This window comes from Aythya fuligula, chromosome 1 (genome assembly GCF_009819795.1).
Source record: "Aythya fuligula isolate bAytFul2 chromosome 1, bAytFul2.pri, whole genome shotgun sequence".
Classification (NCBI taxonomy): domain Eukaryota; kingdom Metazoa; phylum Chordata; class Aves; order Anseriformes; family Anatidae; genus Aythya; species Aythya fuligula.
In genome coordinates, this window is record NC_045559.1 from 139,471,709 (window position 1) to 139,483,891 (window position 12,183).

Sequence of the window (12,183 nt, forward strand, 5' to 3'; positions counted from 1 at the left end):
TTCAGGAAATCAGCATTTGAGGGCATTATTAGCAGGGGTGAGTGATGGAGGTTACAGGGAACGAAAGGGAGAAGACTCAGCAGACATGCAGAAAACCCCACCATGGGGCCGGTGGCTGAGGGGTGGCCCTGGATGGGTAGGTGGCAATGACGTCCCCCTACTAATGTCCCACCACATGCTGGTAAAATCTTGTGCCAGTGTCCTTGGGGCTGTGAAACCAGACAGCTGTGTTGGCCCCACGTTTTGGCCATTTCTTCCATGCAGTAGGAAAGTAGGCCAACACCCTCCAGTGATCGCGTCCACGTCAACTTTTTGGCAGTGGGTGCTGAACTGGGTCCTGGGGAAGGCTCCAGGTATCCTGATGGGGTTGGAGTGGTTTTGAGGAGCAGGAAAAGGGCAGACATGACAGGCAGGGAGGCAAGGCACTGTGAAAAATGGTCAGAGAGCCAGCAAGGGAGGTTCTGGGATGAGGTCCCTCAAGAAACTGGTAGGGAAATTTGAGGGCCGGGCCGGGGACATCACGGAGAGTTGGGGAAGAGAAAGGGGTGATGCCTGTGGTAGAGGCTCAGTGTCTTTTTCCTCATTCCTCATTCCTCTCTAAACAGGTTGTGGAAAGGAAGAAAAAGGAAGATGTGACCTCCTGCAGAGCTGCTGTGAGCCAGGCAATACCATCAGCACCGTCAGCAGCCGTCACCTATCCAGGCAAGGACCAACACAGATCTCCCTGGTCATGTACAGTGTGAGCTAAAGCCAGGACCAGTACAGATACTCACAAAAGCAAATTAAAGTGTCCTAAAGGATTGTTACAAAGCAAGAGATTTACTTGGCAGGTCTCTATGACTTCTGGGGTGATTTTTATCTGTTGTGTAAATCAGAATCATGGAATTCTTTTACCCTGCTCTCTCTCTCTCTCTCTCTCTTCTTCTCTCTCTCTCTCTTTTTTCTTTTTTTTTTTATTAACTTGACAAACTGTTTGTTCATTTAGAGCAGTTATGCTTGATTGTCCCAGTAAATAATAAGTGAGTGCTTTTCGTGAATTATTGTGCTGCTGGATTTCCACAGAGAAGGGCCTATTCTCTTCTGTGTGAATGTGTGTGAAGAGGGAGTCCCATAGGCATGAAGAAAAGTTATGCATTTGAGTTGAGAATGAAAAAGACCTTTAAAATCTTTATAGCAATCTAATACAGAAGATACACCGGTACGAAAAGTAAATTTCATTAGGCAGAAAATATTTTCCTTTAAAATAAATAATTTTCCAGTTTTGCTAAAATGCCAGAAGATTACAGACTATATTAAAGATAGCATGTGTCTCATTTAAATCATATCCCTTGGAAAAAAAAAAAAAAGTCTAATTTAATTTAAGTAATTTCTATTTATTTCTGCCTTTCTAAATTATATCATTTTCAGGTTATAAAAATGTAATGTCTGAACCTAAACTCTTTACACCTAGTTTCAAGCCAGACCTAATTTTACATCTAAGTTAAAAACACATGAGAGCACATAGTTATAATATGATCTGGCCCCTCTCTGACTGCAAAAAGGGCAGCCTACTATAAATAGAGTCCTTGGGAGAAGGAAGGTCTTCCTTCTCCATTTTGAGAAGGATTTTGAAATTTCATGCCATTCCAGTTTGGAACCAAGCCTTCCAATTCTGAATTTTCCCATGAAACAGAGCCCCAGAAGAAAGCAATAATAGCGAAAAATAAGCAGAAAGTGTTTGTTCTGAACATTTGTGAAGAAAATGTCACCAGGCAGACCTCCTGGAAATGCTGGCTGGGAGAGAAACCTTGCAACTTTGGAAATTGAGCCATTTGAGCTTTTGACATCTCAGTTTCCATCAAGAAAGCTCCAGCGGTTGAGGAGCCCAAATGCAGCCCTTCTCATTTGGCTGCCAACAAGCGTGTCGGGCGAGCTGATAGACAGTCAGGATGAGCTGAACAAGAACCGTAACCAGATCCTGAAGCCTGAGCTGCGTGCCGGGTGTGCTCCTCTGAAGATTTCACTTGTGCAACCTTTGGAAGCAACATGCTTTTTAAGAGCTGGAAATGTTTCCAAACTGCTGATGGCAGGTCGTCTGTGGATGAACACTGAGATAACACTACTGAAATCAGTGGAGCTATTTCAATTTGTACCACTGAAAATCTGGTCACTGAAGTTTAAAACAGAGTTTTAAAGTGTGGAGTTCAGTGTGAAGTAAGAATCATTGCCAGTGAGCTCCTATCTGAGCCACTGATGAACCGCACAGAGAATTACTGTGGGACTCGGAACGTTAAAAACAATTATATGATTTAAGCTTCCATTTCATGCAGAAAAATCCCTCAATCATCCTAAACCAGAAACTTGTCATTTTTCTATTTACTTTTCACATCTACCATGAAAAAATGCTCCCTGCTGCCACAAACTACTTGGGTAAACCAAGAGGTTTGCATGCAAAGCCAATTTGTCAATGTTGGCTGAAAAGCATATAAACATACCTCCTCCTCCTGATGTCTGCATGAAAGACGTTTCATATGCATGGAAAAAGTATTCCTCTTTAACCAGCTCAAGACCTACAGCTTGGTATAACATTCCTTACCCACCAAAAACTCCCAAAGATTTTAATTTGGCTTCTGGGTACATCAATACATAGAACTTCTCTGCTTCTCTGAATGTATCTAGGATCTAGATTTCATTGTACTCCACAGGAAAAAAAAAAAAAAAAAAAAAAAAAAGTTGTTTTTAGAGGAATGAATGAAAAAAAATATTCAGTGGATGGGGGTAGACTTTTGCCACCACTAGGACCTCCATGATTCTGGGTGTCTGTTTAGCAGGCTGTGGAAAAGCCCCTTCACAGACTTGCTGTAGGAATTCGGTGGTCCTCAAGAGACTTAGATGTTATTGTTTTGGCCAAAAGTCTCAGCCATGAGATGACCTGAAAATACCAAGCATTGCCAAAGGAAGAGGAGTCTGGAAGCTGACAAAAATAGTTTTGTGATTTTTTTTTTCCAGAAAGTTCTGGATGTGGGTCTTTCTCAAGACTTCTTTGACAAGGACTTCTCTAGAGGTATCCAGCTTTTCTATGAGACTTGGTTGATCACACCAAGCTTCAGGTCCTTAACAGCCTGCTGCTGTACCTTTGCATTGGTGTATGTAAAATAACTAAGTGGGAAACTGTTTTTTCTTACGTAGAGCCCTGTCAGATTTCAGAGAGGTTCCCACTTTTCTCTCTGGGAGGAAACCCAGGCTGCTTAAAGATCACACTTTTATTTTCTTTCACTGAAATGCAAGAAATATAGAACAGTGCAAACCCTTCCTCAGCAGCAGAGTAAATCCATCTTTTCTCAAATTCAAGGAGAGAGGAAAGGATAAAAGCTTTCATACAGCCTACATCAACTCCAAGGCAGTCATGAAGAAAAAGCAGAGGCACCTGATTAGACTGCATGGGGGAGGAAAGTGTCTCAGACCATGACAATACAATCTCCTCACAGGAACATCTCAGGAGTGATTCAGCCACACAGTGATCACTGTGGAGAAATCTGGGGGAGTCTCTTTCTTTGTACATACTGTCCTTCACTTTTGCCTGTGAAGAACCGGGCTGCAGTTCTGCTTGTCCTGTGTGGTGTCCTCTTCACCCTTCAAAAAGCAAAGGGCCAGACAAAGTGCAGACTGTGTGTATCGTGACTGGGGGCCAAATGAAGACACTTTACTGAGGAGTTCCTTGCCTACCCTGGGCACAATCACAGCTCTGTTGGGGGACTGGCCTCCTACAGAAAGTGCCCGCTCTCCCCCAGCGTAACCTGGGCTCCCATTTCCTTTTTATCTCCATTGTTGCCTGGGTCAGAAGAAAGCGAAGAGCAAGGAGAAAGTGCTCCTGAAGCTAAAATAAATAATAATAATAATAATAAATATATATATGTATATACATGTATATATGCCATATGCATATATAGGGCAGTAGGCAAATAGCCTTACCAGTAACAAGGCTAACAGATGTTCAGCTACAATTTCTAAATTACCTTTGCAAGAGGCAAGAAAAAGTGACTCAAGTGAGCATGTCATCCATGGAGCGTGGGACAGGTGCCAGAAAACCCTGTTGTGCCTTGCTGATTACTGAGCGATTAAAGCTTGAAGGGGGCATCTCCTTCCACCTGCTGCAGGACAGCTAGCTCGCTGACAGGGAGCTGAAATTTCTCCTTCATGTTGCTGTACCCGCTCTGGAGACTCTCTGAGCTCCAGCTAGAACATGGTCAACAGACACAAAAGGGTCTAAAGCCCCACACTAACGTCATGTAACTGGGCCAGGCTGAGGTGACGCTGCTTGCTACGAAATTTCAGCGTTTCTTAAAATACGGTGGTAATGGAAGCATGGTGATTTGTGGGAACAGCATGATCCCTGGTTTCCTGCTATTAGTGCTGTGTAAACCTGAGCTCTTTTTCTTCAGACTGCCAGGAAATAGATACAAAAGTATTTATAAGATTTCACTTTTGCAGCATAGCCCTAAAAATAGCACAATACATCATTCATAGTACAGGTCTCTCTATTCTCTTATCCTACTGCTGAAGGAAGAAAGGCATAATATTATCAGCTAACTGCCCTCCCTACCTCTTCCCATAAAGCACGTTTCAGCTACTAGTGTTGCTATCAAGGTTAAAATCCCCTTTGTTTTACAACATGTTCATTGCTTAAGGGCACTGTCATTGCCCAAAGGGAGCATAATGTTCAAGTCTCATTGAAATATCAGTAAGTAATATCAATAATAAAGAAAACACAGAATATATTAACAAATTCACTGCCCATAGCTATGTACCCATGATATATGGGAGCGGTATTCAGAGCATCAGTTCGACAATACTTAAAGTCAGTGCTCCTTTGACCCGTGCTGATGAAGATGGACAGACAGGTTACAGAAGATTATGCCTCCAAGGGTCATAAAAATGTAGAAGGTTCCCAATTGCAAACTGATTTTTCAAAGACAATTACCTGCATGATTTAACCAGGCGGCCATTTATGCCTTCCAGGTTTCATATCATTAATGTTTGTTTCCTCTTGGATTTTCGCTGTTTCTCCTTTGCTCATTTTTTTTTTTTTCCTTTTTACCTCATGTATACACATTAAAACACTCTCTCACACTTCTTGTCCTAGGTGATTTATTCCCAAGAAATTAAATTACATTTTTATAAGCCTGTGTTACTGCAAATGATAGTTGAAGATTTGCTGAAAAAATTAATTCCTGATCTGTTGCCGTGAAGAGCCCTTGCTAGCACTGCACTGACTCTGTCTTTCAAAACCAGATGGAAGCAGTCCAACGGTATGATTAACTTCTTAGTCCCTGCAATTTCCTATTGCTCTACTTGCCCTAGATTTCAGGATTGACCTCCTGCTTCACTGCAAAATGCACAGTTGCTCAGCTTGATAAATCACATGAATACTTTTTTGATCACAGTTATCTACTATTTACTACATACCCAGTGAGGTTAATCATATGCTGAGGCACTTCATATGCTGCACGCATATACACTCTTCTTCCCAATAGCACTTTGCATATTCTTCATGCTGCCAGCCAGCAATGGGACCTGTTTTCCCCTTACCAATATTTAAAAGACCGCAGTCATGCACCTTGTCTCTTTTTCACCCCATGTTAATTCTGTAATTATCCACACACGGATTCTTAAAAGAACTAGCGAGCCAAAGAAAATTCATGAGAAATTGCTAGTCAGACCTTTCTTTTAGCAGACAGATATTTTTCAAAATGCTAATGTTTCTGTGAACTAGAACCGATCGTCTCCCCTCTAATATCTTTGGGGAGCTATTGAGAGTGCATGGGGTTGCCCATAGGGATCTGCGAAATGTTTGGCTATCATGACAGCAAACTGCTATTACTTCCTTGAAGAAAAAATGCAGCTTCACTTTTCTTTCTCTTTCTTTAAACACCAAAGGAATTTCGGTATTTAGTATGGCTAGCTAGGGCTCAAAATTGCTAAAATTCCCTGGAACAGCTCCGCCTCACCTTCTCATGCAGCTTTGCAATACACCCAAATTGCATCTCCAGAGCTGTCGTAGAACAATTCCAGACAAACACCAGCAACAGTCAAGGCATGGGAAAGCATCCAGCAGTGAATGGATGAGTGTTGCAGATCTTGCTCTCAAGTTAAATAAAAGGAAATAGAATCCAGTTTTACAGAGATATCTATTCCTTTTTATTCCAAGCCTTCCACACAGGCTCTTTTCTGAAGCCCCTTTTCACCAATTCACAGCATACTCCAGTACTGGAAATAATACCCTATATGCAATACATAACGTTACTCTTGTTCAAGTTCTGTACCTAGGAGGGCTAAGAAACTCTAGATCATTTCTGCCACAAGAAGCAGCACCTGTCACCCTTTCCTACCCCATGCCTAGTGGAAATGTGGGGCACCAGCATTTCCAAACAGCCATGCTTCCACGTAGGGAATTAATGGTAAATCCGTATCCCCTGTCAGAGATATTTTTTTCCTTGCAAAGATAATCTTGAAAGCATAAGCAATGTACCAACTCTGCTGGAGGGACTCGTGTTCATTTCTATGGCAAAGAGCACCGTGCATGCATGCTCTTCTCCAGCCAGCCTTTGCATCCCCCATGATCTCAGTTCCTTCACTCTCTGCTGGGATGTGGATCAGCTGTCCTGAGCCAAGGCTTCCCCTCGGCTGTCACTGGCTGCACAGACCTGTCACATCACGGCTTGCTGGCCAGCCTGTGAGCTGAGTCACTCCGCTGATAAGCTGACCACATAGCTTTGCAAGTGTAGGACTTGCTCAGTGTGAAAGGCGACGTTATCAAACAACTCAGTCCAACACAAACAGAAGTGTGTGGGTGACATGAAGCACGTGAGTATTTTTGCTAGCTGCCACCGGGCTATTTACGTCCTTCAGGGTATCACAAGTTTAACTGCGTTGCTTAATCACAGCTAGAGCAGATACTTGAGAACAAGAAATCTTTGGCTTGGTCCACTGAAAGTTTTAGGGCTGCTTAGACAGCTGTGTTCCCTACTTTAAATGATCTATTAAAAGTCTACATTGCCTCTTATTGTTGCCTTAATTCTTTACAAGCAGCCTATTCCCCAGGCCTCATAACTCAAATGGTGTATCTCAATGTGGCTTTGTCTGAAGGAGAAGAGCCATGCTACAGATCCTGCTGGACTAATCACTGACCCTATTGCTGCTTACAGTATCAGGGGAATGGAATGGATTGTCCCAGGCCAACCTTTTCCATTCATTGTTCCTCGCAGCTGGGTGCTAGGTGCAGGCACACACCTGTGAGAGATAGTTCAGCAGCACCTCTGCCTCCAAACCATCTCTCTGCCTGCAGATGTATTGCTCTGCTGCTTCTCATGACCCTCCTCTCAGTTCTGCACACCCATCTTGGGACTGGGCAGGTTGAGTTGATGGTTGGACTTGGTGATCTTAAAGGTCTTTTCCAACCTAGATGATTCTATGACTCTATCTATGATCAGCACTCCAGAGGAGAGTGGGAACAATTTGTTCTTCCCTCAAGACCTCTAATGCAACTGGTCAGACCCGTTAGGGTAAAACAGATCACACCTGGCACAGCCTGCATGTCAGTGTCCTAACAGTGACCAAGCATGGATGGAGAGGGTATGGCTACAGGGAAATGTAAAGTACACCCAACAGGAAGGTGAGCCAAAGGACAGATAGGCTTTGAAGCTCACCAAACCTCATGAATGGTGCTCATCTACAGTGCAAAACTGATGTTTGTGTCGAGATGCCTTGTCTAGCAGCAGCTCAGGGTGGTAAATCAAACCGTTTTATCACAGCCTGTACTGAACAGTTCAGGCCTTGATGAAACAAATATATAAACCAGGTGCTGAGTGTAAGCTGGAAAGCTGGCTCTTATCAGGTGGGGTGGAAGGGCTGGCCAGCATGACTGCATGATGTCCAGGCTGTGTGGGACCCCTTGCTGCCAGTTCAGCTCCCACCTCTGCCCCTGGGTGAGGGTGGGCAGAGCTAGCAACGTCTCTCTGCATCCTCCACAGTAAGGACACAAAGAGGATAATAGACTGGGCCTGTGAATGAAGCGTGTCCCATAAGTACCACCCAGGCACTGCAGGGAATGAGACAGCTTTTCCCTATTACACTGAGAGAGGAAATTCAGCGATGGCACAAGGCTTTCCTCTAAGTACTCAAGACTCTTAGTCAGACCCACTTGGCCTGCACTACAGCACAGAGAAATAAAAGCAGCTAGGGGAATAGAAGTGCCCTAGGACCACTGTAAATCTTTACTTCATGGAAAATCTTATCTTGTGCATGAATATGAGCTGTGAGTAAATTTAATGTGTGGATTAAGTACTGTGCGGTCTCCCTCATGGTGGGCTTTTCAGCCGAAAAAGAACAAAAGAATAATAATGAGTGTTGTGTTTGGGTATGATTACAAACATCTGTAATTTACAGCTGGACATTCCCCGTTGCAAATATATCCAGCAAGCAAGTGCTCTGGGTTAGCGTAATAGCCTGCAAAAAATTAGCTTTTAACTTTAGTCCTGAGGTCAGAGTGCTGGGACCAGGGGAGTCAATAATAAAATCTATTTAGCTCAGTGGGATTAAGCAGGTTTAAGACCTGGCTTAACCACACTGCTCACTGTTAAATAATAGCAGAACGCACTGAGTATTTTAGGTACAGACATTTTTCTTAATTTGAAAGCTATTCAGGCAGTGGATTCGAGAGTCATGCCATTGAAGATATGCTAGCACTATACCATTAAGGTATATGAGTTAAATGTTTGTACTTCTCTGTCCCAGAAATTGAGCAATCTTTATAGTTAGACCACTTTACTGAAAAGCATAATAAAATTAAAACGAAGCTGTGCTGTATAAACACTGAAGGTTTTCCATGAGAGAATGAAAAGTGAATGGGGCCAGTGCATCTTTCCTGACAAAACAGTCAGTGCATGTGCAGAGCAACCTGTCTTCTGGAAGCAGAAAAGCTGTTTCAGTCGAGCTTCTGGGTCACTAATCTTTGTGTTTGCACATAAATCTGTTGGGGGTTACTGTGGCAGTCTGAAAACAAGACTGAGTGCAGCACACTGGAGAAATCAATGGCTACAGGTTTAAAAACTCCCCCTTTTTTTGCCTCTTTCAGTTTAGCTAACTGTTAGCTTTTTAATAAAACCTGAAAGCAAAAACTGAAACGAGAACTACTGGAGAATAAATTTTAAGAAAGAATGGTGGGTGAAATTGCCGAGAGCTTGATTTAACCTGCCACCTCACCTCCCTTGGTGCTGGGACGTGCTGGTGTGTGGCCAGGCACTCGTCACTGCTCCTGGGACACAAGCACTGGGCAACAATATCACAGGAGCTCTCCCTTTAGCCAAGGCTAGGCAGAACCTTTACAGTTTCAGTTTTGGGCCCCTGCTCGATGCAGAGAGGTTCCTCACCCCCAGTGGGGCTGGGACCATCTACGCACCGTCACCACTGCTCTTCCTAGGAGTGACAGAGCAGGGTTTGGGGTTTGCTGACTGCTTCCAGGGGCAGTTCTGTGGGAGTGCTCCTTGCTCAGCCCAGGGGAAGGATGCTGAGAAATGCCTCCCCACACTGTCACAGCATCATCCCACCACGTGTGAAAGCTGCTTGGCCTGGTGGCTGAGCTTGCACACCTCCGGGGAGATGGACACGATGCTGCCCTGACTCCTCTTTCTTTTTGCATTCATCCCCATTACAGCAAATACTCGTGTACTCTACAACCGAGTCAGTGATTTCTCCTGCATCCCATATGTTTCAGTCTGTTTTTCTTTTTTCTTTTTTTTTTTTTTCTTTAAGGGGGGTAAAAGAAATCCTAAACAAAATGGTGTTTGTAAACTGGGCAGAGGTGGGGGGGGGAAGGTTGATAATTTTGGCAGTCTTAGCCTCAGACCAGAGAGAAATGTTATTCATCCGTGCACAAGATATAATTCAGCCTAAGTGACAGGCTCTGCTCTGGAGAAATCCTGGCCTGAGCTGGCTTCGAGAGTCAATTACTGCTTATTCCCAGGGAGGCGGGGGGCGGGGGGCCAGGCGGAGCGCAGGGGGCTGCCAGCAAGGCAGGGGGAAATTTACTCTGTGTCAGCCCGCATGACACAGTACCTCATTTGTGGATAAATGTAAATCTGCTGGTTCTTTTTCACAGGCACTAAAACGTACAGTCTCTCCTTCCCCTTCCCTCCCCCCTCTTCCCAAAACTGGAAAAGAAATCAGGACCGTCTTAGAAAGCTACCTTATATTTCAATCAATCCTCTTTCATAAAAGTCATTTAAGGTAAATACCTGTGCAGATTACGGCCCAACTATAACATTTACTATGGCCCGAATCCTGAATTCCTTGCTCAGGCCAGTTTCCCATTGAAGTTGATGGAAATTCGCTTGAAAAAGAGCTGAGTAAAACCTGAAAGCTGGCTAAGGATTTGGTCCCTTTCTTATCTGCCTGAAGCACTGCTGCAGTTCCAGAAGAAGTAAAAAAAATAATGAATTAAATTCCTCTAAAATACTGATCCCTCAAAACTTATGGGGTAAAAAAAGGCATTGTTTTTGTGCCTGAAATGTACGGAGTATCTCATCACAAGAGGAGCAATTCCCAGGGAAAGAATTTGGAAAAAGTCAAAAGAGAACATCTCAAAATAAATGAAGTACTTATTGCTGAAAAATGAGCTTAGATATATCTCAGCAAACTCTAAAGCTGAGAATTTACTGCATCATTCATGCCTTCTCCAGTAAGTTTCTTATCTCTCGTTTGGTATCACAACAAGGGATTCTGCATACTCTGTATGAAATACAACAAGACTGTGATTTTTGCAGTAATAAACTCTACACATGCATGACAAATCCAAGCATGCAAAATGTTTAACATCCCAGTTCGCAGATACTTTGGGGACAAAATCCGATTATGAGTTATATGCCACAATAAATAGGGCTCAACGTTTCATAAAGCAATTTATAGTTCATAAAAATGACAAAATGTACCTGTCAGACAGAACGCGGAGAGCAGATCTCTGTGCTGCCTGCTGGAAGAAAGGGCAGAGATGTTTATTTTATATTCTGACTTTAAAATTACGAGTACAATCAACACTTTAAAAAATGCGTTACACACATTTTTGTCACGTGTCCAAATTTTAAAGTACTAGCAAAGTAGCAGAGAGTCTACAGCAAAATGGACATTCCAGCCTGGTAAATGTAAGAACACTTTGTTAAGTACGCCATAAACCAGGAGATTGTCAAAGCACAGCGCAGTATTTGAGGTCTGAACTGCTCTATTTAGACGGTTTTCTGCAGGTCTCTGAAAACTCTGCAGGGCTCAGCTCTCTTCCTTCCCCTCTCCCCGCTTCCGCACTCCCACTCCCTCTCCTTTACCATCAGTCTCCTCCCATTCTTCCACAGAAACAAACATCACATATTTGGTTCCTTGTGCGACGAAGCCTGTAGCTATAATTATAGATTTTGCAAAGCTTGCCAGAGCTGCCGCAGACTTTTCATGAGCGCTGCCATGTTAATCTGCTGGCAACTCTGGGCTACGCAGCACAGGATTGACCTGTTGCTGGTTTGCTCCTCAGTTTTTGCCTAGCACAACTCTTTTGGATGGGGTGGGGAGGCATGGTGCTCGTTCTTGTGTTAGCCAGCAGTCCTGGGAATAGAAATCGTAGCCTCTCAAGTTTAATAGGACTCCCAAGCCTATCCCTGAGCTGGTTTGCCACTTTATTATTATTATTCTTTCCCCTCCTTGAATCACTTCAAGCAGGGTGATTCATGACTTCAGCACAGTAACTAGCTGCTAAGCAAAGATGAAATCCATAATGTTCTGAAAATCTACTTTAAAGCCCCAATTCTGCTTGTGGCTGCCCGGAGTGGCTCCTTCCCACTCATCCCTGTCCGGGCTGTGCCTCGCCTGGCGCAGAAGGGACACAAAGCCATGCAGCACAGGCAGTCAAGGGGCAGAAAATTAAGTGTAGGTTTTCTCTTTGCAGCCACCGGCAAGCATGTTTCGCAAACGATATCTCTGGCTCTTCAGGCTGCAGGGGGCTGCATCCCTGAACATGCCCATCCCTGAACATCCCCATCCCTGAACATGCATCCCGGCATCCTGGTCAGCACCAGAGAGCATGAAAGCAGCCCTCCTGGCTAGGCTACAAAGAAACACTGGATAAAACCTCACTTGCAGTCTCATTGACTGGAGCATTTCACAGAC

The 12,183-nt window shown here is 43.8% G+C and overlaps 1 protein-coding gene across 1 annotated transcript in view; it reads right to left on the reverse strand.

Moving 5' to 3' along the window:
- The window catches only part of AFF3 (AF4/FMR2 family member 3), a 336,670-nt gene that overhangs the window by 64,363 nt on the left and 260,124 nt on the right, over positions 1–12,183 (reverse strand). Inside the window, exon 9 of the mRNA XM_032200334.1 lies at positions 10,965–11,005. Within this exon, the coding sequence (XP_032056225.1) occupies positions 10,965–11,005 (41 nt within the window). The remainder of the gene's footprint in view (positions 1–10,964; positions 11,006–12,183) is intronic.